The sequence below is a fragment of the Salarias fasciatus genome, chromosome 10, assembly GCF_902148845.1.
Source record: "Salarias fasciatus chromosome 10, fSalaFa1.1, whole genome shotgun sequence".
Lineage (NCBI taxonomy): Eukaryota > Metazoa > Chordata > Actinopteri > Blenniiformes > Blenniidae > Salarias > Salarias fasciatus.
Genome location: NC_043754.1, coordinates 2,447,016 through 2,475,007, shown reverse-complemented (window position 1 = coordinate 2,475,007; position 27,992 = coordinate 2,447,016). Strand labels below are relative to the sequence as shown.

At 49.3% G+C, this 27,992-nt stretch overlaps 1 protein-coding gene across 1 annotated transcript in view; it reads right to left on the bottom strand.

The window, feature by feature from the left end:
• LOC115395652 (junctional adhesion molecule C-like) overlaps positions 1 to 27,438 on the bottom strand; it is a 41,333-nt gene extending 13,895 nt beyond the window's left edge. The window contains exons 1-2 of the mRNA XM_030101282.1: positions 27,428 to 27,438; positions 22,907 to 23,058 (exon numbers count right to left, since the gene is read on the bottom strand). Of these exons, the coding sequence (XP_029957142.1) occupies positions 22,907 to 23,058; positions 27,428 to 27,438 (163 nt within the window). The remainder of the gene's footprint in view (positions 1 to 22,906; positions 23,059 to 27,427) is intronic.
• Positions 27,439 to 27,992: the final 554 nt, after the last annotated feature.

Sequence of the window (27,992 nt, the reverse complement as noted above, 5' to 3'; positions counted from 1 at the left end):
AAAAAGAGCTCTGCTGCTCCGTTCCCATGGCGATGCTCAAGACATTTCCATAGAAACCGCTTCCCCTCATCAGCGGTGACCGGCGGCCGACAGGTTTCCACCTGTTTCCTGTCCCCGAGGGGCAAACAGAGCCCAGCGGGCTGGAAACACAGATCCGGGGTCATGATGACCTGGAGGGGAGGCGGGGGCGGGGGCGGGTGGAGGGGGGGAGGCGGGGGCGGGTGGAGGGGGGGAGGCGGGGGTTCAGGGCCAGTCTGACATGGATGCAGACCTCATCCAACAGAGCTGCTCATTGAAACACAAACTTCCCCTGCTGCAGAGCCGAACCGTGAGTTTTAGTTACTGGAAAACACAGAAAATATCTAAACATCGTAAAGTCAACAAGCGAAAGTCGTGGAGAGCCAGCTGAGGAAACGTCTCGGAGCTGATTTGCAGCTTCTCTTCAAACTCCACAGGAATCCGTGACGACGCTAACGTGCTTTAATCAGCAAACTTCAAATATCAGGCCATAAGAGCTGAAATAAATAGACCATGAAAGCAAAAGCTGATAAGAAATATAAACTTGTGAAACAGTGGCAGTAAATATTAAATGACGTCACACAAAGTGTGGGAAATAATGTCAAAATATAGAGAATCAAGAGAAAAGGTCAAATAAATGAACACAAAATGAAGTGAACAAGAAAAATTGCTGAAGCGAAATGCAAAGTACAATTTCTACATCCATGAAGCCAAATTCACTATTTACTGTAATACGTAATCATGTGTTGTTTATAGTCCTTTACACTGAAAAAAATAGTTCATTTTGTGTCATGATCATGAAGATTTTCAATAAATGAAAGTTACAGTGAAGAGAAAAGAGGCAAAATTGAGAAAAAGAGAGAATATGAAGCTTAACAATTGAGACAAAAGCTATGAATAAATGCAATAAATGTTGGGAATGAACACAATATTATTGATCAGAAAGGTTCATCTAATTTATGGGCAAAAAGGCTTTCAAGGTCACCTCACAAAAAAAAACCTTCAAAGAAACAAAGAAAAGGGAAGCGGATATAAATGAAATCAGAACATGATCAATTATGACCAGTCTGATCATTTGTGTTCATAATGAAACTGTTTACATCCACTTCAAGATAGAAACACAAAATGCTGTGACAAAAGCGACTTGATTAAGAGAAAAGTGAGGATCTCAGGCTATTTTTCTGTATTTCTGTATCATTACGGGTCACAGTAAAACAGCAGAGGAAGGATTTTCTCAATCAGCCGGCATTGGTTAATCCTCCGATCGACGGGGGAAATCTCCTTCTATAGGCTGAACAAAGAGACATTTTTCAATCTAAACCGAACGAGATGAAGCGTTCTCGGCGTATTAACTCCTCCTCCTGCAGGACCGTGGCGAGCTGCGCCCACGCAGACGCGGCAAGAATGTCCAGGACCGCGTCAAAAAATGTGGGCGCACACGCAGGAAGGTTAAAACAAAGACAGGTCACACACACACGTGTCAGATGTTCCTTCAGCTGCCGAGCAAATGTCAGCACGTTTGAGCACATAAATGGCCGAACGCCGAGCGACACGTCTGCAGCTAACTGCCCGTGCATGTCAAATATGCGGCTATATTAAACCCACATATAAATGTATTACATGCTGAACATGGGTGGAGCGGGCCATCCGACTCAAGGTTGGCGCTGCTATTTGGGTCACGGTCTGAAAGGTGTCCGCTCAGCTTCCCGCTCGCCCTCCTCGGCGGCAGAGCGAACTCACGGCACCTGAAAGTTCACCAATCACCACCGCGGGGAAACTTTCAGTCCAACTCTGGGAGTTCGAGTCAAGCAGAAGTAAAAATCTGAAAGTTAAACTCGACTAAATCATCAATAGGGAAGGGTTTCATCTTGTATCAACAGAACATGGTGACTCCTCATCACTTCACGGAAGAAGGCCTGAAACGCTACGTCTCTGACAGGGTGGAGCTAGATGGCTGGGACTCATCCACTCACTCATCCTGCCATCCATCCATCCATCCATCCTTCCTTCCATCCATCCCGCCCTTCATCATCCCTCCATCCACCCGGTATACAGGCCACAAAGGTAAACATCAAATATGTTGCATTTACTCTCTGAAAACACGTCTGCTGAGGCTCAGGAGAGACTCAAACAGGAAAAACATTCAAATTAGCTTCTGAGAAAACACACTGAAGTCAGAGTGGATCAAACTATTGATTATTTTAAAACGTAATCTTGAAAAAAAAAAATATCAATAAAGATCCAGGAGGTTGGAAACAATCAAAATATCAAACGTCTAGTGAAGACAGCATCAAAAGTCTTTTTGCAAAGTAAACTTGGGAAGAAGATGAGCAGGTCGACCACCTGAGAAACTTAAAAAATACTGTTATTGTCGGCTGTAGGTCCATGAAGGTCCAAGATCAAAAAATATTGACAAGCCAAGATTCAGGAAGAATGAAACTGTGACAAATCAAACGTAAAAATGAGAGCTGGCAGTGGTTTGATGTGTCCTGGCAGAGAGCCAGTGACAGTCCATTCAGAGTCAGAAGCGCTGATGAAAGTTCAAACAGGTCTCAGCTATTTGAAGAGACTCGGGGAAGCAGGATGGGAGCTGCAGCTTATTTCTGTGTGATTGGACTCCCGAGGCTCCGTGCAGCTCTGCTCCTTCACTTTAACTTGGCATTCAGCACACAGGACCTCGGAGCGGCGCTGATCTGTTTCAGCCGAGTCATGGCGAGCGGGCAGAGCCGCGGATTTCAGCAGAAACGCTGAGCAGCTCCTTTAAGTCGCAGCTTCCAGCGGCGCGTCTGGACGCGGCCGGATCCGGGTCCGGTGAAACCGAGCCGGGACGGGAGCGTGTCCAGAATGAGGCAGGCTTTAACGGGAGGTGGAGGACACACGGACACGCCGACATTCATCTGTGATTTAACAGAGAAAACAGAAAAGCGCTCCGTGTTGTTGTCGGCGGACAAACAGACGATGTTTGTTGTGAGCGGAGGTGAACTCATCCTGTCTGACGCGCGCTGGGATCCTGCTATCAGGACTGTTTTTAGATGCAGACGATCTTTTCCAGGTGTACTCACACACACTCACACACACACACACACACACACACACACACACACACACATACGCTTCACCTTTCCCCACCATGCCTCTTTATCTATTCATGTATTCTGCATTTCCATGCTCAGGCCGGCGGGCCCCGGCGGGGCCGCTGCAGCCGCCGTGCAGGGTCAGAGCTGCGGCCTGAGCCGAGCGGGGCGGAGGGGGGGTGGAGGAGGGGGGGGGGGGCGATGGTGTCACTGAATGCCTGGGAACCTGTCACTTCGCGTCAGCGTTAGCGTCCGCATCTGGCCCGCTCCGACTTTCACCTCCAGCTAAGTATGACTGGCTCACAGGACTGGACCACAGAGGAGGAGAAGCTGCCTTCACTGCCCTCCGCCTCACACGCAGAGCCCCCACCTCCACCTCCTCCGCCCCCACCTCCACCGGGCGGCCGGCCAGCCCCCGTGTCGAGCCACCGCTTCACGTCGGGGGGACGCCACGCCGGCTAAACGGCTGTTTAGGAAAGAGGAACGTTTTCTAAAAATACTGGCAACGCAGACAGAGCTTCTCAGAGCTCATCCTGTCATCTCTCTGTCAACTGCACCACAGTTTAGCACTTTGGATGAAACTGTAAACATCTCTAAACATCCCCACAAAAAAGAAGATTAACAGAAATAACGGAACAGGGAATATTTTATGATATTTAATAAATTGTTGCAGGTGTATCAAGGTTTCACCTAAAGCATGTTAAATAGTAGTCATTGAGAAGTTCTGCATTTGGAAATAATAGTGTGATTATAACAGCAACATGTGCAATAATTTCACAGAAGACTGAATATGCAAGAAATGTTTCCACCTTCAAATCACACTCTTCGAATTCAAGAAGACTGGATTTTAAATATGAAAGAAAACTGTGGCCAAAAAAATAAAGTGATCAAACTATTTTAATTGTATGTCAACTTCCTATATTTAATACTTGAGTATTTAATACCACAATTAAGTCAGAAGAGTTAAAAAAAAAAAAAAATGAAGGAAAAACTGTCAAAAAACACAGATTCCACAAACTGGGGCAAGAGAAAGAATACTGTTATTTTTAACCAGAAGAAGATATTAACAGCTTGTACTTAACTTTTTACTTATGGCATTTCGCACCATTACAGCAATGATGAAACGACAATAAAACACTACGTTCACTCCAACCAACGGTGGATCAGTCGCGACGCCTTTTATTGTGAAAATCCAGGAAGTCTGATGTTTAATCAGAGCGTTTCGCTTGTGAGCGAAGAGTTTGATTTTAGAGTTAATATGAGTCGGATTCTTCATTAGAGGCAGCAGCTCCGCTTCACAGACTTTTAGTGTGAAAGTGTTCGTAAGTCTATATTCAGACTTGACCTCAGACACTTTTAGCGTTACGTTCTAGTTTTACCGCTAGCCTAGCATTGCATTTCCCAGCTCGCTATCGCCGACACGCCGCGGACGTCTTCCTGTTATCGATTCAGATCGACTGAATCTGGTTTTGTTGCGTCGACAGATTGCTTCTTGTCACTGAGGCTCTCGGGAACAATCGGCAGTCATTGAATGATCTTCAGTGAAAACGTGGCTCATTCATGGAGTCATGTGAACCGTCTTGGCCTGCAGATAATCAGATGCTTGTTGTGTAAAAATAGTGCAGTTGTTTGGTGTCACACTGCCTCTTCACATGGCCGCCGCGGGCCGCGCATGCCAATGCAGACCTTTGTTTTGTGACACAGTTTCAGGCTCCAGGAGTGAATGAATACTTAATTAAACAGAACAATGGTCCGGTGGGCGCCGAGGACACAATGACCATCAAACAGCGGCGGCGTGGAGACCTCCGATCCCACCCAGAGGAGAGAAAAAAAAAAAAAAATCCAGTCATGTGACCCTGATGGAAAACATGATCCGGCCTCCGGTTATATTTGAGATGCGGTGTAATTCCAGCACGGCGCTCTGTTCTGGCTGTGAACCCCCAACACACCCCTGACGGCATATTCCTGCCCACAGCAGGCTCCGGACTTCATTCTCTCTCTTCCACGCGCCAGTTAAATAACGATCAATAGTTCCAGAATCCATATAAAAGACAAACATCCCCACGTATTTCATACAAGCCTTCAGGTTTCCATGAAGCTCCGGCTGATGTTTCCAGTCGCCGGTACGCCGCCGCCGTCCTGAGCTTCTCCTTACTTACTGGGGTGAGAACAAGCTAACGTTCACATGCTCAGACGCTATTCATAGTGGCTGTCGGCGCCGCCGGCCGCATCCCACGCAGTCGGCTAATTGGGATCGCTCCTCTGCAGCGGAGCAACAGGTAGCTCAGCCCGCCGCCCGGCAAGCACCCGAGGAGGCCGTGATGGAATAATTGGCTGCTCTTTTCCCCGTTTGCCCTGGCCCAGGTCGGCCTCTTGAGGGAGACAGTGAGAACGCCTTGTCAAAACAGATCCGAGCGCAAGGCCAAGAGGGCTGAGCGGGCCTCCCCTGGCGCAGCATCTCTGCTATGCCAACAATCTGACATGCCACACATGTTGGACGTCCGAGCGGATTGGGGAGCTCCGTGGCGTCAAGCTTAAAGGAGATCTAACAGGAGGAGGAGGAGGAGGAGGAGGAGGAGGAGGAGGAAGAGGAGGAGGAGGAGGAGGAGGAGGAGGAGGGGGAGGAGGAGGAGGACGGAGGCTAATTCAACTGCCTGCAACAGTTTTCAGCTGCACTAAGAGTCAAAGCCCATGCCTGAACTGGAGCCGCTACCACAAAAATCTGTGTTAAATCGCAGCACACTGGGCGCCAGAATTAGCTCCTCGCCGCGCTCCCGCACAGATGGCATCAGCGGCACTCGATGCAAATGCCTGGCATTCCGGCCCGGGCCGCCCGACCCCTTCCTTAATCCTAATTAGGAATGCAATTTCCACGCAGGCCCTTTTTCGAGCGTGATGAAAATAAACGTTTGTGTGACCGGCCGCGGCCCGGGGCTGATGGGCCGTATTATTTCACGACTCCAGGACTCCGCCGGCTGTGACGACATTTTAAACCGATCGCCGGGCCGAGGTTTTACCGACGGCCCCTGCTACCGTGCGCTAACCCACATCCTCTCTGCGAGACTCCGATGAACTGGTCCGATAATAATACACGGTGCTAAATCCCTGGATAACATTCTGCTGCCTGTCCCTTCAACCACACACACACACACACGCACAATAAAACCTCCCCCACCCGGCACACACACACACACACACACACACACACACACACACACTGGGTCCTCAATAGAAATATTCCCCTTTTCTAAAGCCTCCCATCAGCACGTCACAAAGGATTAACCAATAATTCCCCTGCACCATATAAAGGTCTGGAAACACTCACATCTGCAGATATCGGGCTAATCTGGCTGCTGGGATATTAACACAGGACTTTTTTGTGATCAGCCAGCAGTTCCTTTGCCTAATCACGCCCCGTTTGGACGGAGGGGAGGTGGGGGTGGAGGGGCAGCTGATCCACGACTGCCACAACCTGCAGAGATAAGCGCTCACTGTGGAGCCGGCCACGATGAGCTCAGGCTCCACTGACAAGCCAACAATAACGCAGCAGAGACGTGTTGACTTAGCAGGTCCGAAAGGTTTAATCTGCCTCACTTCCTGGGCGCTCCAAGGACGCCGCGCTGCGCGCTGAAAGGGTGCGTTTGGTCATGCAGCCTTTAGGCGCACCGGCAACTTTTAATAACTCTGCTGACTTTTATTTCTGACTCATACTGAGATGTTGAAATCACCCAACCTGTTTATGGCCGCAGCAGAAAGCAGTACATTCAGTACGAGTCCAGAGAGCGGCGCATCTGAAACATCGACCGGTTTAATAACGATAATGCATCAATGAATAATTAAAAGTGATATCTTCAATTCAAGAACTGAAGTGGAAGTGATAAAACACTACAAATACGATCAGATCCATCATAAAAGAGGTTTAGATCTTATTCCAGTGAAACATTAAAAAAAACCCACTACAATGCAAATCAGTGACGAGCAGAACAAACAACACCCAGTAATTCACGAGAGCGGCAGACGGATGTGAGAGTGCATTAAAGACAGATGTAGCTGAATGCATTCATGTGTCGGACTGTGCAGCGGCACTCAGGAGCCTGACGAGCGAGACGGGAACAGGAAGCTTATAAAGTCTTTATAACAGCGCCGCCCGGCAGAGTTCAGCACCGTCATCAAGATGCTATCGTCGCCCGAACGGCAGGTCCAGGACACAATCGCAGTGTTTCCAAACTCTTCCAACAATGGCCTCCCACAGGCCACAACTTTAACCGGCCTTTGTTTTCGCTCGACCAACAAAAGCCACGTTGTGTCGGGGAGGCCTGGCCGCGGGAACGAGCGCGACAGCCGGGCTGACGGTGTCTGATAGTGATTCATTTAAAGGCTCATGTGCCGTTTTACCACGTCGTTTCCTTATAAACTCTGTGCTGAGTGGCTACCAGACACCGGCAGCCTCGGAATCAGACCATCAGTCCACATTAACCGGCTGCAGGCAGGACAGCGAGCTCAGCGCGAGGAAACAGAAGGAGTTGATCGGCATGCGGCTGGGTGGAGGTGGGGGGGGGGGGGGGGGGGGGGGGGGGGGGCATACAGACCCTCTCTCACAAAGATTTCCTTTACAGGTGCCGCCCGCCACCTACAAACGGCGACAACTGGCCAAAGCTGCGGGAAGCAGTTCTCACAGAGCGATTGTTCCGTAGTAAGCACTAATGTAGAGTGAAGTGCTGGAGGGAGGGGGTGGGGGGCAGGGGATGAGGGGTCACAGGTGAAAGCAGCTCTGACAGCCAGGCATGGATGACCTCTGAACCCCCCCACTCGTCTCTTTTCCTCAGAGGAGAAAGTGAAAGCTCGTGGGTGTGGTCGCAGAAAACAGGAGAAAAGAAGCTTGAAGACACTGAAGTTTAAAGGGAAGTGATGAGATGAGCCTCTGCAGTGGTGGTTTCTGACTGGGACTCTGATCTGTGCTGAATCTGACCAGAATTAAGCTCTTAATTAACACAGGGGTGACGCCGGATCGGGGAAACAGGTCAAATCCGCCCAGTGAGCCACGTGGCGAACTTGAATTCTCGTCTCATCCAAACAGTTATGAGAACGCAGCGTGCTGATCATAAAAAACCCTAAATATTAAGACATCAAAGTGTGCAGGCCGAGCAGGAATCTGCCAACAAGCAGGCCGCTCAGACAGCAAATGTGCGGAAAGGCATACTCTGGACTTAAATAGTTTGCACAGGCTGGTGGAGCGGAGGGACGGGTGGAGGGGGGGGAATGCTGCTTCAACAACAGCTGGGGAGGAGAAACCATCTGAGGCCGACCCCCCCACCCCCACGCTCCTGCTCCCAGTGGAGCCGCACTTCCATCACCTGCTCTCCCAGGAATCCTTGATGGGTTTCCGTGGGAAATACCAGAGGCGAGGCATGAACCGACCGAGTCACCTCGCAGAAAGGTGCGCCGGCCGGCGTTTACACCGCCGCTCCCGATCACCGTGGCGGAGCTCCAAACAGCTCCGGGGGAAAGGACGGAGGACAGCTGGCGACCTCGGTCACCTGCTGAGGATCAAACCGTGGCGCTCACATGAGGACAGCCTCCCGTTCAGCGCGATCAAAACAAAGACTGACGCTCTGACGGAGCAGGTGAAATAAAGTCTGACGGGTTTTGACCTCGAAGGACCAGGCTGCAGGGAATCAAACATGGATGACGTTAGCGTCTAGCATTAGCAGAAATTTGGGGGAAACTAATAAGGAAAGGCAGCACTGTGGTAAATAAGGGGGAATCTCCATAATGACGTGGTGAGTCGAGGTTGGATCGACGCAGACAGTCCACCAGCGCTTGCGGCTCCCGATCAGCTGACTGGACGGACACACTGGGCGGATTGGGACCAGACCGAGTGGACATATGGTGCGAGCGGCGATCCCTTCTGGGCGACTCAGCGGTAAATATACTGCGACTGAAAGGGAACTGATAGCGCCGCTCGGCTGCTCCGCCGCCTGCCAAAGTGTGTTTTGGCGGAGAGTCGTCCAAATGGCATCGATCGGGACGCCATCGATCTCTTTCCGCTGGCGCTTTTAGGTCAAACGGCGAAAGAGGTCCAGACGGCGGCGGGGCTGTTGGGAGCGGTTCGGCTCTGCGTTGGCTGAGCTGGGTTGGGGGGGGTGGAGGAGAGGAAGCGCCCCGCTTCTCACTGGGATGAATTCTTAAAGAGAAGCTGGAATGGTTGATATGTAGGAGCATTAATGGAGTTTCCTGATTCTGTCGGAGGAGATCACGGCGTTTCCCCGGATCGCCTGGGCCTTTCAGGTCTCGCTCGCTCCGAATACGTTGGGGCAGCAGCTCGGCCCCCCCTTTCCCCCGCCCACCCACCCCTCCCTGGTTGCCACATGTGTGTGAGGGCATACTTTGGGTAAGTGAGTGCCTCAGATATTTGTCAGGATGCCAGACATAGACGACGAGTTTGTAACACGGTGGCTGGCCCCTGTCTGAGCTCCGATGGGGTGGGGGTGGGGGTGGGGGTGGGGGTCAGGGGGGCTCATATTAGACTCACATGTGCTCAGTTTCTGTGTCATAGAAAGCAGGAGAAAGGGGGAAAGATGAGGGGGCAGTTTGGGAGGATTCGACCGTGACTCAGAGCTCCGTCAGGCTTTCGTCAGCCTTTCTAGCAGGTCGCTCTCAGACGTCCACGTCAACGAGACGGCGCGAGGCCGAGCGACCGGGGGGGGGGGGGGGGGGGGCTAGAAAAGTGGGGGACGTTAGAGGCGGAGGATGAGCGCCATGGCTCATCTCAGCTCAGGGATTTCCTGTATTTCTGGACGTTGAAGACAGTAATTAGGCTAAGTGGTCAGTTTCCCAACATTAAACCTCATATCCTGAGACAGAGCCGAGCCGTTCCCAAATTCAACGTGCTATCTCCAGTCATTTCCTTGGATTGACGGAAATTTACAATCGTCATTATCGCTGCTAAAAATAGGAGCTGAAATGATTCCTCACAGAGCGGCAGCACAGCCTGAGAGAGGATTTCCAACAAGTCAGAGCAGGACTGTGTGGAGAGATGGAAGTGAAACAGCAGTCCAGCACACACCATCACACCACCGACACACACCGTCTCTAACGGAACATAGAGCTGGATTCGCCATGAACACACAGTCATTTCCCTCTGTGGATTTCTTTCCTATTCCATTCTGTGAAGAAGACTTTAGTTCAAGAGCTGCTCGTCAGAATACTTGAGACAACGTGACTTCAACCTGAACTCTCACCTCCCTGATCTTTACCAATGCAGAGAACGACGCCCACACAGACATGTTCACACTCCAATCATGCAAAAATGTTTCATAAAAATGAGTGCTGGGAACAATTTCAATATCTCATTGGGAATAATCCCAAAAGAATTACAATTAATTACATTCATTTACATTTTTATGTGTAAACTTTAACAATACATTGCAATATAAACAAAAAAAGCAAATACAGAGTTTTCAAACAGCAGTGCTTTCGCTGCACAGGGCTTTAATAAGGTGTGTTTTTTAATGATAGATGTCTGAATTAGTTTTAAATAGAGGCGTTAAAGCCAGAATTGACGAAACAGAGCGTTTCTGCTCAGCTCCACCAGCAGAGTTCTTTTGACTTTCCCTCATCTCGGACAGGTGAGAGTTGATTAGCGCCGGCAGCTGCCTGCAGCCTGCAGCTCCTCCACAGGTGCCACTTTCAACTCTCCAAACCCAGAAACGGATCAGTTCTTTAACTCGATGTCTCTGTGCTTTGAGATATATAAATTGTTTCATTTTTTTTTGGTGTTATTAATTGCAATTCATTTGTAATGTGTACATTGTAAGACCTAAAAATCATCTTGTCTGAATCACATGAAGAGCAAAATCTGATGCCAATTAGTTCAGGACCATAAAAATAAAGCCTCCAGCGTCCTATTCTTCTCTCCGTTTTCATACCAAAGCTTTCGTGTGAAGGATTAACCGATCTGAGGGAAATGAAAGCAGCTTCAGCTCCTCGCTGCAAAGCTTCCTGTTACCTTTGATCATTCTGAGATCAACCTAAAATCAGAAAAAAAAAAGCTCAGCTGATCTCCGTGGAGCCAGTTCCTCCACAGCGCCGAGGTAAGATTCCTCCTTCTTCTTTAGCTTTAACCCCCCCGCCCACCATCCACAGAACAACAGAACACAACTGAGTCACTCCTCTGGAACCTGAGAACACGGAGAGCGCAGATGTGTGCTTCCTAAAATATTCAGCGTACAAAAGCAAAGAGCCAACAAATTATTTATTAAGAAAATAAAAACACAACGGCGGAAAACACGAGAACAAAAGCCATTTAGTCGGCGGGGGGAAAGCTGCCGACGCTGCACGAGGCCTCCGAGGATGTTGTGTGTGTGTGGTGAACGAGAGGAAGAACACACACACCGACACACACACACGCAGTCCGCCCTTCCCTTCCCTGGCATGCACTCGCTCATGCAGAACTGTACAGTTCTATCTCAGATCATCTACATTGGAGATCGTCACGCCAGTGGGCGTCGCCCTTCGGTCTCTGACCTGAAGAACGCGGCCACATCTGGATCCAGCGGCTCCCCTGGATCCAGCGGCTCCCCTGGATCCAGTGGCTCCCCTGGATCCAGCGGCTCCTCTGTCCAGGTCCCGCCCGCTCTGTGATCTGTCCTCCTTTCTCCTCTCAGTGCCGAGGTGGATGCGTTTAACCAGATTGAGGCCTGGCGGCGGGCCAGTGGCGAGCTTTACCGGGGCCGGGTCACGCCGGGCGCACGTGCACAGATTCAGGTCTGGAGACGTCTCACCGCAGGCGGACTCGTGACGGGGGACTCTAATTAACGGGAGATTCTCTGGACTCAAACTCTCATGCGATCTGGAGAACTGGTTTCACACGCCGGCGCCCGAGAGAGAGACGGCGCTCAGCAGAAAACGGTGGGCGGTAACTCATCGCTGAGAAAATCAATGAATCTGACTGAGATGATGTTCCTGCCCTCTGTTTGGATCAAAACCAAAAAGTGGACATAAACTGGACACACACACAGACACACACACAGACACACACACACACGCAAAGCTGACGGCTACTATTTTCTTCAATCCTGCTGATATCCACCCAAATAACAGTCAGACTGAAGGCGTTTTGTAGGTGGAGTGACTCGTTGGAGCAAAATGTGACCCTGAGATCGAGCAGCTGGAGGAAGTTATGAAACTTTTCACAGCAAAGAAATCTGAATCTTGAATCTGTCACACAATTCAAGAGGTGGGGTAAATAAAGACCATCAGAAGACACTGAAAAAGGACGAAAAAGGCACGACAGCAGAGCACATCTCAGGATAAAGTCTGCAAATGAAAGTCGTGGCGAGCCAGCTGAGGAAAGGCTTCTCACCAAAATAACGGCAGCATTTCTGCTAAAGACTGAGCTGATTTACACCTCCTCTTCAAACGCCTTGAAAACAAACACCATCATTAGCTCCTTCCAGGCTTTTGGCAGAAAATCAGATCTTCCAAGTTTCTGAAGGAGAAACCCCAACCTGAAGCAGACATGTTCTCATTGTGTTTTTTTTCCCCACTCCAGCTCAGGATAAGGTGGACTAGCAGACTCCTCATGAGGAAGGTTTCCGTCTGAGCGGTGAATCGATCTCCGTCCAGCCGCTCAGGCTCAGCATGAGGAGCAGGAAGCAGCGCGTCGCCGTGGAGAGGAAGCCACCAGCACACAGACCGACACGTCACCTGTTGACACTTTACATCTCGTTTATCTCGGCTCCTCGATGTGACGTTTTCCCCGGGGGTTACGTGCCGGAGTAACTCTTTACTGTTGCCAAGCAACAGCAGAAAGTCTCCATACGGGAGGAAACGGTTGATTTCACACTTCAGCAAAATAGTAGGAATGATTTCAAACATGTTTTCAACTTCAGAGACTCCGTACACAGCCGAGATTTACCATGAAATATTATTCTAGAAACAGTTTTCTTTGATATTAGTGTTTTAAAATATAGATGACATGAAGTAATTTCACAGTTTAGTTCTATAAAGAGATAAAGTTTAAAATTACAGTTAGTTTTACTGAAAAAAATAGAGGATTATAGTAAATTATCATGTTTTAGTGTGACAATAATTCTTAAAGTTCAGTTTTTTTGGATGCTGATGCTTTGGTTCGATTTGAGCAGACGTGTCCGCTGTGTTGGCAGTAACTGTTTTAAACTCTCCATCAAACTGCTCAAAGCTCAAATCCAGCAGCTGATTCTTCTCCACCCCGAACCGGGACTGCAGTCCGAGCTGTTCTCCGTGTTAAAGTCTCCGTGACAGGTCGATATCGCTGCGTTCTCCAGCAGACTGACGCAGCTGCAGCGCGCTAATCTCGACCAAAATCTAATTTGCGGTGTATTTCTGCAGTCGGCGCCGTCGTCCAGCAGTATTTTAGGATGAACTCGAGACGGTGTTGAGAACGGCGGCGGGCGGCGGAGCCGTCGCCTCTCTGCACCTGAAATGCAAACGTCTGACTGGAGTCGAGTCCTGACTGGACGAGGAGCCTTTCCCTCAGACGTCCTCCGTGCACGCTCGCTCACGGGTTGATCGCTGCTAATAACCCTTTTGGACGAGCACCAGGAACCTGAAGTGCTCTGAAAGCCGGTCTGCGCCGACCGTCCTGCCAGGAGCGGAGCTGCTGAGGCTCCGGATATGAGACGGAAAACACCGGCTCTTCTCTCTGAGCAGCGAAACAACGATTCGTCTCTCTGCTGCAATGAAATGTCTTTTTCACTCGTGCGCTTCCCTGAGAGCAACGCTCTGACAGCAGCACACATGCCATGTGACTTCCTCTCTGTCTGTCCTCTGGATCCCACCAGAGTCCCTACAGAACAGTCCGGATCCGGATCCGGATGCACCTCAATCCCCTTTTCAGTCCCCGTCATCTCGTGCTCGCCGAGCGGCGTCCCGCTGCCACAGCAGCGCCGCGCGGGCCTGACGTGCGCGTGGAGGCGGTCGATACGGAGGCGTGGAAACCTCCAGGTAATTACACTCTTCCAGACGCAAGGAAAGGAAATGAGCTTAAACCACGACTGGTACTGATTAGCGGCCGGGAAGGCCCCTGATGGAGTCCTGCGGTCCGCCGGCTTCACTCAGGGCTCTGCCATCAACGGCAGACGCTCCTCTGGCGAGCGCGTGGGAACAGCAGCTACTGTTCCTGCGTCGGGTGGAAATAAGAGGTGCAGACGTGCGCCGGTGTCGTTACCGGCAGCTGATCGGGGGTTAAGAGTTGGAAACTGACTGTCAACAGAAAATCGAATGCTATGCTTCCCTGAGCTGATGCTTCCTTCTTTGGCCTTTGATTACATCCATTCGTCCATTTCTCCCGACCTCGTCCACTCTGCTCTTTCCTCCAGATGAGCGCTTGGACCAGGTTTGAGCTGCTTCTTTCCGTTTCACTATTTCTTAATAATAAGTATTTTCCTTCTCAATCGTTCCTCTGTGAAATTACACTGATCTTCAGAATCTCTTTACAGGAGAGTGTGGCTCACTGACACTCACGTCTGTTTACAGTAGATCTACGCTCTCTGGCTTAAACGCTATAAATATCCTCTCATTCTGAATTACATTTGTTACTCATACATTAAACATTTTCTTTGTTTATAAGCCGATGCGTTTCCCGTTCTTCCAGAGCAGAAGTACGTATGCATTATGGAGAGGTCTGCGTTTAATTCTACATCTTTTAAACTCCTGCTTTCACCCGTGGCGAGGAGACACAGAGGAGACGTTATCCCGCGTCTCGTCTGACTGTCGGCATTAAGGTTAACTGCACTTCACGCCCTCTTTTTACCTCTGCCGCCGCAAATCAGCACTTTGTTCACTCGCAGTTGGGAATCAGAGCCAAAGGCAGCTCGGGAACTTCTGATATTTCCTCAACTATGAATTAGTAAGTGAAGAAACAAATAGGCCACGTTCCCCCCGCAGGTCGGAGAGCTCAGGCCCACCGGCTGGAAGCGAGCTGCGGCGGCGGCGCGTTCAGAGCTCAGTCAGCCTAACGAGCACCGTTTCTGCATTTTATTTGTGCTCGGCTCTTATGCGTTGGCCACAGGAGGAGGGTTAGCATCTTGTCTCCAAGGTAACACACACACACACACACACACAGACACACACAGCTTATGATGGGCGCAGAGCTGCCAGGATATCTCCTTATTATCGAGGCCATGCGTCATCAGCCCAATTCCATTTTACTGACTCTTTAATGAAATCCAGAGAAGGAGATTTGATTCCAGATCTGATTCCTGATGCACAGAGATCATATTTCTCCTGCCAAGTAATCTTAATAATTCCAAAGCTGCTTTTCCATTATCCTGGAGTCTCTACTTCATTTCTTTCATGAGCAAACCACTGTTGAGCAGGAGGAAACTTTTCTGTCCCCGTTCCCTTCGAAATGCAGCCGCAGAGCTTTTAGACGCGCTGCTGCAACCTTTTCCAGCTGATTTTAATATTTCAGCTTGACATCGAGGTTCACCTCAGTCTTGCTGATGACATTAGAGTGAAAGTCCTCATGTGACCCGACCTCATCGGTGACGGTGAGGTTTGGCCGATCGGGCTGGCCGCTATCGCCCCAGTCCGTGTTTCTAATGGCGAGTCCACTGGTTCGGAAAGAGCTGCGATCAAACACCTGAGGTCGTCAGATGACTCTGCCTCGTGGCTATTTTTAGACCATAATTGCCCTTTTGTTACAGGCCGGTAAACAAAAGATGAATCCGGAGCGATTATCTGGTTATGACTCTGGGCGGGCGCAGCAGCCCCCCAGCTCCCTGGTCTCCAGCGCCTCCGTCGCGTCGCTAACGAAGCCTCTAATTATTTCACTAAGCTGACAGCAACCCCGTGTTTGATCGATGGCGCTCTCTTTTGACCTATTGATGCGCTCCATCAGTAGCCAGTGAACACACGAGCGAGCGGGAGGTCTTCCTCCCCTCCGGAGACCATGTGACCGCAGATAAAGATCACCAAACAGGAAGCCGCTCTTGTGCTGCCCTGGGCTCAGGCAGCCAGCGAGGAGGCATCTCGGAGATTATCCTGTTGATCTAAAGTGGCTTAGACGGGGAATAATCATGCCTTGTCCAAACAAACAGACAATTTAGACGACCGTTGAGGAAAAGCCATCATTTCCACGGGCTCACCTCCCTCACAATCGTCTCCTTCCTCCCCGGAGCCTCCCGCCACGCTGCCCGGCGGGCTCCGCCCCCCCCCCCCCCCGCCGTCCACACCTTCAGGCCTCTCGCTACCTTCTGATTGTGGAGTTTTTTCGGCACCGGCCGCAGGCTGCCTGCGCTTCATGAGCGACGCTTCTTTCACATGCTGCTCTTATTGACATTTGAAGCACGCACATGCCGCCGCCATTTCTGGAACGTGAGCTTGTCAGTGTTTGCCTTTCGACCTCGGCAAAGAGACAGAGAGAGAGAGAGAGAGCCAGAGAGAGAGAGAGAGAGAGAGCCAGAGAGAGGAAAAACATGACAAAAGCAGAAGGGCGTGCAATGGATTTCACTCTCAGGAGATGTGCCGACACACCCACACCCTGAACTCCAGCCCAGCGCGTTAGCCTCGCTTCTGCTCGGAGTCTCTCATCACACTCAGGCCGTTCAGGGAGAAGCAAAGTGTCCTGAGACTTCCAGTGGCGAAGTAGTACAAGAAGTGGTTTGGAGGCGTCTGTCCTGCCGACAGAAAGTCAACCGTCTTCTTCCAACAAACAGGCTCCATTTAGCACAAAAACACAAGATGGAATCAATCAGTTCACCAAGCAACACAACACAACAACACAACATGAGGTGCGTCAGGAAAGCTGTGTTTTTCAGCCTTTCTAGGAAAACAACACTATAAGGTGAAGAGAGAGAGATAGATGGAGAAGGAACGCTGGAGAAAGAGAGATGAGAACAAGACAGACGGACGGACATCGATCTGTCTTGTTACACTTGTGCATTAGCTTTTAAACTTTGTGTCGAAGCTAAAAGCTTCCACACAAATGGACTTTTATCCAAGTGATCAATCCATGGTACTGTTTGAAATGAATTCAAAATAATTATTAATACCTACACAGGATGAGAAGCCATACTATGTAGCAGCCACAGGGCTTTATAGAGGCAGAGGAAATCAGTCCCAGAGCAGTGACAGTATGAATGCGAGTGTCCCGGCGGAGGCCAAACAACAGACTGCCATGCTTAAAGAGCGAAGCCGGATCCTATTTACTAATTGGGCAGGTAGCAAACAGGTTGTTAGTGCGATCACCCGGATCCTGGGGGGGATTTGGGCTTTCAGGAAGAAGTGACCAGATCATCACACTCAAGGTTTTTCAGAGAAAAACTGCTTTAGAATCAGGAAAAAGACACAGAATCTTTCACAAGCCGGTTTCCGTGTGTTTTCCTGCCCACAGAAAGACATGATGATGATGACTCACTTTTTTAATACCAAAAGGAAATAAAGTCATTTCCAGCTTAAATAAACTGGTTTCTTGGAATAAAGCGCTGATGAGTCAGAGCTCTGTTGGCATCTCTCTCCAGCTCTGACAATCAGAAAGCCTCCTCCTCTGGAGGGGCGTTTGTTTTCCCAGCGCTCCCTCCCTCTCCCCCGCCCTGACCCCTGCCAGCTCATCAGCAGGCCTCCCGTTTTTATCTCCCAGGAAAACAGGTGGTTGTGATTGTCGGTCAGCGTGCACGCGGCGTGACGCTCTCCCCGCGCCGCATGTGTTTTCTGCCCGGAATGCCGCATTTGCCGAGGCGCGCGCTCCGGTTTGGGAGGGACTCGGCGGATATTTCTGGTTGGGACGCCGGCTGGAAAACACCACCCGCCCCACCACCCTCGCTCCCGCTCAGCTGTTTCAGGTCATTCCACAGCCGCAGACATGTGGCACTTCCCCTCCGCCGCCCACTGACGGTTCGGGAGCGATTGCTAAATTGTGCGTTTTGGTGAAAAGTTACGACACGATGCGTAATCCTCCCGCAGCTGTGAGGCATTATTCCTGGGACACCTCCCTCCCGGGTCGGAGGGAGTGGAGAGAGGAGCTCTTGACTCGAAACAAACAAACGCTGAGCATCGAGGGATTGCTGCTTTTTCTGTTTGTCTGCCATGTTTCCTTTTTTTTTTTTTTTTTTTTTAAACTTTGCCATTTAGTGTCTGTGCAGTAAAATGTCAGACTGCATGCGACTCGCCCGCGGGGGCCGCACATGCCATTCAGACAGCGCTCCAAACATTTGCTCGCAAGCTTTGGGTGGGTTGGGAAGCATCTGACAACAAGCAGCTCCTGGGGGAGCCACTATCAGCAGTTATTATGGGAAAAGGAGGGTAAGGGGGGGATGGAGGGGGGGGGGGCACTCATGCCACACCAAACGGCTACACCACGAATGCCAAAGCGCCGGGAAAGGCGCAGACACTTGGCTCCGGTTTAGACAAATGTTTGAAGAGCATCATCCGACGAGCAGCCCAGCGATGCGGCGGCCAGGCGGACGTTCAAAGCTCCCCGAGTGATGCAACGACTTATCGGCGGAGAACACTCGACAACAATCTGGTGGACGGCTCTCCGCCTTATCTTATCCACTCAGATAACGAGACGGCTCAAATTGGATCAGGCTGACAGCTATGAGCCAAAACAGAGATAATGGACAGTCATAAAAATGTCAGCTGTCCAACAAGAGGAATCGATTCCAGTGCTTGAAGTGTGAAATGCGATGAGGTTGGCCCGGAGCCGCGCTTGTTTGAGTCCAATCGGCTGTTTTCAGGTGTTGGCTGCGACTGACAAGGCTCATTCTGCACGAAGTGAAGATCCAGGGCAACCACGAAACACCACTGACAGCGGTTTTCAGCGCGCTCGCCAGCTGCGGGGCCGAGCTACGTTGACACGTCCTGGTTTCCCTCAGGGTTTGATGAGTGGACCCGGCCCGGCCCGGCCCGGCCCGGCCCCTCCCCCGGTGAGCGCTCTCTCATGATTTACTGAGGCCACAGACGGAAAATATATGAAGACCCGGGATGCTCACTGACGGCGGAGCGCATCACTTGGTCTCGGGTCTATTGAAGTTTAAGTTACACCCAATAAAAGCTGTGGGACGTTCAACACTGGATTACGGACACTGCACAGGCACGCTACCAAAATAAAAGTTTGGAGTTTGACACATCCACATGTTGAACCAACTGTTGCATCAAATAACAGGAATTCTTAAATGTTTCCATTTTGAAGCTATTCTGAGTCTTTTTCACAACTAGGATGTGTGGAAAATGACTCAACATTATTTTGAAAAAGAACTTCATTCTGACTCTTCTTGTCAATAAATATTGTATTACTTCATTAAAGTGGCTCTAAGCTCATCTGTAGATGAGACGTGGGCTTGTTTCAGATATTGGGATCATTTAGAAGATGGGCTTTTAAAAGTTGCCTCTTTAGTGTGAACTGAACTATCAGCGTCTAATCATCAGACTCATCAAACGCATTCAGAGCAATAAAGCTTCGGATTAAAGGTCTGAGCTGCAGAACATCAGTTAGAGATGTGATCGGGTTTCTGAGTTTTACAATCACACTATGATCTGTGAGTCTATGATGCTGATATCTTTGTGTTGGGATCTTATATTCTTCCAAATAATAAAACAACAGTGGTCTGGATGCAGATATCATGATGATGATAAAACAGATATATCGTTGAGTCACACTGATCATATTTCAGACTTCAGATCTTGTGAATTAGATTTAATTGTGGCGCTGTTGATCTGTTCGGTTCTGAAAGACGCAGCAGTTCAGAGTGAAATGTGTCGAAGTCCACAGGTGTTTCTCATAAAATCAAGTCAGTGAAGTCTGTCCAGGGTTAAACGTGTTCAGTCTTAATCCACTCGGAGCGTCTTCCAGCTCCCACTCGTATCTCGGCCGAGCTGTCGGCTGTTGGCAGGAGCGCTCCTGGCACGCGTCCTCTCCCACTGCGTACCACTGTTCTTCGGCATATTCGAAGCCAAGAGGCTCAGGTGAAGCCAACAATGGAAAATGTCAATGCATTCCATTAGATCAGACTGGAAAGTCCGCTGTGAGCATGTGTACTTAAAATAACAAAGGCCCTCATCTCCCGCTCGGCCGGCGGATGACTGGCCTGATATTTGCAGCTCTGCTCAGTCGTGCTGGATTTAGCTGTTTGGCCATTAAGATGATAGCTACCCCAACCAACGCCATGAATTGAAAATAACAAGCACGTCTCACGTCTGGCTGAGTGTGTGACCTACAGAGGAAGAGCAGGCGAAGCTTATGACACACTCTCTGAGATTCCCCCGCTCGCTTCAGCGAAACATCAAAAACCAAAAAGACGGAGCGCAGCGTGTTCAGCAATACGAGAGGAATCCTAATTACAGTCAGTAACTATCAGCGGCAATTAGGGATTCATAACGCAGATCTGGCCTGTTTGTGACGACGGAGGCCTTGCTGGCGCAGAGCCAGGCCGCCACATGGCTAAGCCCCGTCCGGCCAAGACAAAAGACATTCTTAAATCTTCACCGACTCGCTGACCCACCCCCCACGCCAACCGGACCCCCGCCCTCCCCCCCAACACGTCAATTGTGCTGATGCCATGTGCCGTCACCGGAGCGCACCAGGGAATATCACCAGGCACCCTGACTTTGAAACGTATCGCTCCGGAAGAGAAATAAATAATGAAAAAAAAAAAAAATCAAATGAGCGCACAGCCTGGAGGGATGTCAGGAGACGCCGAGTCGAGAGCACAGCAACAGACTTTCAACAAGCTCGCTGCTACTCCTAATTAAAGCAGAGAGAATAAGCCTATTCACACACGTGAGAGATCACAGCAAAGGTTCTTACGTCCGTCCCTCCCTCTGAACTGTGTCCGTCCTCTCACACCTCGCCTCGTCCAAGGCCGAGACAACAACTGAGGGCACATTTCATGTCAACTGCGTCGTGGGGATTTTATTTAACTCACAGCACAGCCTCTCATGCGTGACCGCAGACATACAGGACAAAACCAAATTAGCTCTCAGGCCACATAACGCGACACATTCCTGGAGGGTTTTCAAACGATTTCAACGCGGATTCAGGCCCATCTTCACACTCTCTTACCTCCCGGTCCGGCTCACATGAACCTTCATCTTATTTCAGATTGGGTTATTTTTAGTCCCGAGGCAGGCTGCTTTCACTTTCACAAAACCGAGTCTGAATGTGCTTGAAAATGTCTCATGGAGGAACCGCAAACACAGGAGACGCATTGATGGATTTAGAAAAGAGCGCCGGACGAACCCGAAGAACAAACTCTGCATCAATTCATCAAAACTGGAAAGCACAAGCTCATAGTGGAGTGTTGGAAAGGAGTGCAGAAGTTAGTGAAGTGGCCAAAATGTGTGTGTGTGTGTGTGTCTGTGTGTGTGTGTGTGTGTGTGTGTGTGTGTGAGCGCACGCTTGTATAAATATATTTCTTTTTAAATGTCAAATGTTAACGCTAATGTCAACTGGTGTAAGAGGAAGGAAAATAGAAGTGTCAATAGTTCATATTCGTCAATTAACTTGATACAAAGTGATAAATAAAGCATAGATACACACAGGCAAGCACGCATATGCATGTACACACACACACACACACACACACACACACACACACACACACACACACACACACACAGGGCAACTGAAAAAATATCTACATAACACATAAATTAGAAAGTTGCAAAAGCTTTTCAACTCTATTTGTGATAATTTTAGTGTTTAACTAAAAAAAACAATTTTCATACTTTAATTCCATGATTTTACCTTAAACTCTATAAATAGACGGGTTTAAATAGTTAAAATAGGGTGGAAAACAGTGAAAAACAAAAGTATTCAGAAATATATGAGACAAACAGGACAGGCTTTTAACAACACACATACCCAAATGGACATATGTTAATAAATGCACACACTGATGAATTGATAAGGATAAATAAAGTCTTGGTCGACTTGTTGTAACATGTTCAGATATTTTAGCATGAACATCACTTCAACTTACACGAAACGAATAAAAATATGTAAATTGTGTTTTCAAAACTTGCTAAAAAAAAAAAAGCCACCTCGAGGCTGCGGAGCAACAGGTGACGATCAGCAGGATAAATCGATACGCTGATTTATTATCGTATCGAGACACGCGCGTCGCGGGTGTTTCTTATTGCGCAACATGAAGGACCGATCAGGTTCTCCGGTCGTGTTTACCACCGGGCGGGAGGCTGAGCACCGGGACGGGAGCTGCTCGGTGGCCTGGCCGGCCGCCGGGCTCCTCCCGCGGTCAGCCCGCTGCTCGCTCCGCCGGCGCCGGATGAACGGTCCCGTTATCCCGCCTCACGGCTCCGCGCGGCCGCGATGAATACTTAACACGGAGCTCCAGACCGCGAGGAGTCTGAGAGAAAACTTTTCACTGACACACACACACACACACACACACACACACACACACACACACACACACACACACACACACACACACACACACCAGGTACTCTTGGAGCGTGTTTGACGCGCACAGCGCGGCGGACAAACGGATGGATCGCAGTAACGAGCGGCTTCCAACGCGCCGCTCCAGCCGCTCGTTCTCCTCTCGCGCCATAAGAAGAATAAAAAAGTTATTCATTTGACGGGATGATGGATAAAAGTGCGTTTCTGCGGCTCCGCTCCCGAAGCCCGCTGTCAGCCTGCCGGGAGTTTTCCGTTAGTTGCGCCCTCGGCTCGGTGCGCCGCCGCTCCCCGCTCCACCGGCGTGCCAAAAGCGGACAAACACACAGGCAAGTGGCCGGCACGAGGCGGCCGGCAGCCCCGCGGAGACCGGCGGCGGAACCGCGGGCCTCCCGGGACGTTGGACGGGACTTACAGTGAGTTGAGAGGAGAGTCAGGAGGCAAGCCAGACGTGTTTTCGCCATCTTGGAGTCGATGCAATGCTCGGTGTGGCTGGCCGTACATGCGCAAAGTAGCCTAAAGAGCTTTGGTGGGATGGAGAGAGGGAGAGAGAGGGAGGGAGGGGGCACGAGAGAGGGAAGGAGGGAGGGGGGAAGAGGGAGGGAGGGAGGGAGGGAGGGGAGAGGGAGGGGGCTATTATATTAGGTTTCCATAGCGACCTAAAGCATCAGTCACACAGACAAGAATTTATAGTTGACACAATGTGGGAGGATTTTTACTGCTGTGGCCTCAGTGGAGACAGGCAGCAGCTGGGAGCTCCACCCTCTAGAATCCACCTCCATCAGGAGACCACCTGAATCCAGGCCCACCAGGAAAACTGCACATCCACCAGGAGACCTCCACCCTCCACCTCCATCAGGAGACCAAAACTGTCTCCATCTCTATCTCCACCAGTGGACCACCAGAATCCACCTCCACCCTCCACCCTCCACCTCCTCTTATTCTCCAGGATGGAGGCTGGGAGCTCTAACAGGACACCACCACTTTTGACTTGTTCATTCTCATAAAAATAGATTCTGGTTGTAAAACTAGGTTTGTCAGTAATAAACTAAGGCTGACACCATGAGTGTCATCATGCACAAGGAGGAGTCTTTGAAGGAGAGTTTTGAGTGTTGTCTTTGTAGAATTCATTTGAGCTCACCATGAAATGACGGGACAGAGTGACAAACACCCTGAGCACTGAATGAGAGGAGAGACTCCACCTGTTGGTGGGGAGGCTTTCATGTTGGAATGTTTCAGCAAATAAATCTGACACGATCACAGAGTGGAAGCTTAAAAAGACAGAGGAGTTTCAGAAATGGTGACTCCGTTCATGATGATATTTTTAACCCATAAAATATATCAAGGTCTGCAAAAAAAAAGTCATCTTGAGCCAGTTGAGGACAAGAGTCTCACCACTAGAGCTGGGAATTCTGGCTCTTTGTAGGGAGCCGGCTCCTGAGGAGCTGTTCATTTGAGAGCCGTTCTAAAGACTGGCTCCCTGACGAACGTCACGTGACTCTATTAGAGGCATCAGCCTCATTAGTGTAGAGTCAATCAGTTACTTTCTGACAACTGACAGGGTTACTGTCAGTTATGAGATGTTATCTGGTGCTTTAATTTCTTTAATGACACAGATTTAAAGGTGCTGTAGGCAGGATTCTGCTAGTCAATGCTAATTTTTCTGTGTTTTCTTTGGATTAAATGTTAGAGTATCCATTGATAATCCTTTAGGAGTGTAGCATAATTGCACTACTGCAAGGGCGCAGCGTTTCCATCTGTCTCTGTTCTCAGCTGAAAAGGAATCTCGACAGCTCCAGGTATCTTTGACCAATCAGAAGAGCCCCTGAGGCTCTAACCATGATTGGTCGAGGGGCGTTCATCACACGTTCTTGTGGGAGGGGCTTAGCTTGCGTAAGGGCGTGATGTCAGAGAAAACAGGACAGGATTGGCTGTGTTGGGTTTTAAATCGCCATCTTAGATGGGTCAAATCGCCATCTTGCTTAGGTAAACCTAAGCAAGATGGCAGAGATGCTGAATCCTGCCTACAGCACCTTTAAGAGATGTTTTTCTGATAAACATTACATTGTGGCTTACCTTGCACGTTGTCCCCAGAAAAGAGCTTCAAAATGCTGCTAAATGTGCTTTAACCGAGCATTTTATGGTGTGCGTGTGTGTGTGTGTGTGTATGTGTGTGTTTGTGTGTGTGTGTTTTCCATTGCTAAAACCTCTGATAAAGTGCTCAATACAGTGTTTCAAATGAACTGGTTTCCTTGTTAACTGGTGACTGACTTCCTTTAGCACTTCCTGCTGCTGCTGCCAGTAGCCGCAGATGTTGAAATCAGACTCGTTAAAGGTCGGACACGGCTTTTTGTCTGGTTTTTAACATCTATCAGCAACAAGTGACGTGAAAGAAACCCAGTCGTCAGTTAAAGGTGCTGGAGGCAGGATTTTGCTAGTCAGTGCTAATTTTTCTGTGTTTTCTTTGGATAAAATGTTAGAGTATCCATTGATAATCCTTTACGAGTGTAGCATAATTGCACTACCGCGAGGGCGCAGCGTTTCCATCTGTCTCTGTTCTGAGCTGAAAAGGAATCTCGACAGCTCCAGGTATCTTTCACCAATCAGAAGAGCCCTTGAGGCTCTAACCGTGATTGGCGAGGGGCTGGAGCTGCTGCAGAAAACTGAAACTCAGTCGTTCACATGAAGGCAGCGGAGACAGCTGGACTCAGGAGACACTCAGGAGACACTCAGGAGACACGTGAAGGAAGCATGAACAATTTGCACAAAGGAACGGCTCTCAGACAGCTGTGGACCGGCTCTCGTCACTCACTTAAAAGAGCCGTTCAAACGAACGGCTCGTTCATTGAACGTCACAGCACTACTCAACACATTAACTGCAGCTTCTCAATCAGGAAGGAAGTAAATGTTTAGACTACACTGTGAGTCATACTTTAACCTGTTCGACTGTCACAGTCGTTTACACGACCCAAAACACCACAAAACATGCTAAACAGATATGTGTGATTTTTACAAATATAGCAGCAGCAAACAGTCCAGTTTCCTTCAGGACATTTTATGCGTCCAAACAAATTCATCATGATTTTGTGTAAATGTGAACGAACGGCCCCAGACACATTGAATTGTCCCGGTTTCGACTCGTTTTCACTGTAATCTGGGTCATCTGGAGAGTCTCTGGTGGGTCCTGGTCCAGGGAGATGCTCCTGCTGGATCTCTAATGGAGGCAACAGGAGGGCTTCAGGATCTGACTCGGTTCTTCTGACTGAGGAAGTGCAGCAGCTCCACTCTGAAGCCCACATTCTGCCGAACGCCGTCTGGCTGCATAAAGCAGAGGCTCCTCTCTTCAGCTCTCCATTAAATAAAAGATTTAGAATCCTGTTTTAAAATTAAACCTTTGTTTGTCTTGTGTCTGTTAATGTATTTCCATCCTTCCTCCGTGAAAGCCTCTTGTATTGTTTCTGATTTGAAATGCCAAGTGCTTGTAATTTAACACCAGCTTCACCGTCCTGTCACATGACCATTTAAAAGCGCTTGTGACAAGCTGCAGTCAGCTGATCGGAGTCCTGTGGCCACAGCAGAGTGAAGCCTGGACTTTTACCACACGTGCTGTTTATGTTCTGACATGACTGCACATTTAATATGAACACTCTGAGCGGCCGCGTAATTTTTTATGGATGTGACAGAAAATACAGGCCAGCATAGGAAATTGAAGCGCGGTAGACCTGCTACTTGTGTGTCCAACAGCGCAGAGCCAGCTTCAATAAAATATTCACTTAGCCTGTGTTACGGCCTGTAAATCAGGGCCTGACAGCCGCCGAAGGTTCTCGCCCAGCGTTTGATGACCGCGACAGAAACTACATTCCCGTCAGCTCGCCGCTCTCAGCCCGTTCACAGGGAACCCGGCTGCTGAAGTCCTGGTTTTCCACACGGCAGACTGCGTGTCGTGGGCTCCACCGGGCCTCCGGTCGCCAGGACCCGCACTGCTTTATACATCAAGCGCTTTTTGTCCCAGTGAGCCCTGTTATAACTCAGCTCTGACAGCTGGCAGCTCGCAGCTCCCCGCCATGCCTGCGACACACCAGTCAACCCCTTCAAACTGCTCCACAACAAGCAGGAATAAGCCTGTGTACCTGCACACACACACAAACACACACACACACACACACACCTCCCTCTCCGCGCTGTGTGACGCCGGGAGCCGCCGTGTGTCACCGCCAGATCAATCCAGCTTTCAAAGAAGTCAAATCTGAGACGATTGCAAAGCCGGCTGCGTGCTTCATTACTGCCGCAATTACATCTAAATATAGAAGTATGTCTAATTATGCTGGAATGAGTAGGAATTGTATTACGTAACACATGTAAATCTGTAATTCAGGCCATATTCTAGTATGAATCAGGTGTTGCCTTTGGGCCCGGCTCTCCAGGTTTGTGAAATGAGTGTGCGCGGCCCTGTTGTGTTACGATGTGAAGACTGTCGAGGGATTTGGGATAAATTTACACCTTTTCTTTCCACCTAAATCAGAACATCTCAGTTTTCCAACAGCAGATTAGCTGTAGTGCTGCAAACGTGGAGGAATCATGAAGTTAAACGATTCAAACGTCTTGATTACAAAGAAAACATTAAAATGCTAATCTGCATCCATGATTAGGACCCTAAAAAGATCAGAACCGAGAGTCAAATGTGAAGAGAAACGGAACGTAAAGCTGCGAATCTATTCCTGAATCACATTGAGACACATTGATGTAGTCGTTAACACGCCCAACGCCCACCTCGCAGTGGAAATAACCCTGGTTCAAGTCCGTGAGTGTGTGTGTGTGTGTGTGTGTGTGTGTGTGTGTGTGTGTGTGTGTGTGTGTGTGTGTGTGTGTGTGTGTTTTAAACAGTCCAAAAAGTGCTTGAGGTTGATTCCTGGTTTTTATGGGTCCATCTGCCTACCTGTTCCTCATGTGTCCACTAGGAGGACAAATCAAACCAATGATACCTGAACTGAACAGCAGGGGGCAGCAGTGGCCATTAGCATTCAAGCTAACTAAAACTAATCCAATTCACATCTTAACAGACTCTTCCGCCTTTCAGATCTTCTTTTATTGTTGCCACCAGCGTTTAACAATAATGAAGATTAAGGTTTAACAAATAACATTTTCATCCCTCAAACAACGTTCATGAAACAGGATTATTTTTGTGTGTGTTGATGGCGGTGATTAAATCCTCGCTGTCTGTCCTGTGATGAGCTTTTCAAGAAGCCGCCGCCATGTGACAGATGAGAGAAGGAGCTTTGAATCTGCTGTGGAATCTCAGGATGATTTTCTTTCTTCCTCTGACATGTTTACTTTGAAACGCGGATCTAACGAGGACGAGGCGTCAGCTCCGTTACAGCGAGTTGACACGGAGACAACTGGCGGCGAGGAAATCCCTACGTCTGTCGATTTATCTATCATTTTTTCTCTCTATCTATGGTAACAAACATTAGGTTGTTCATACATGGAAGTACTTTGAATAA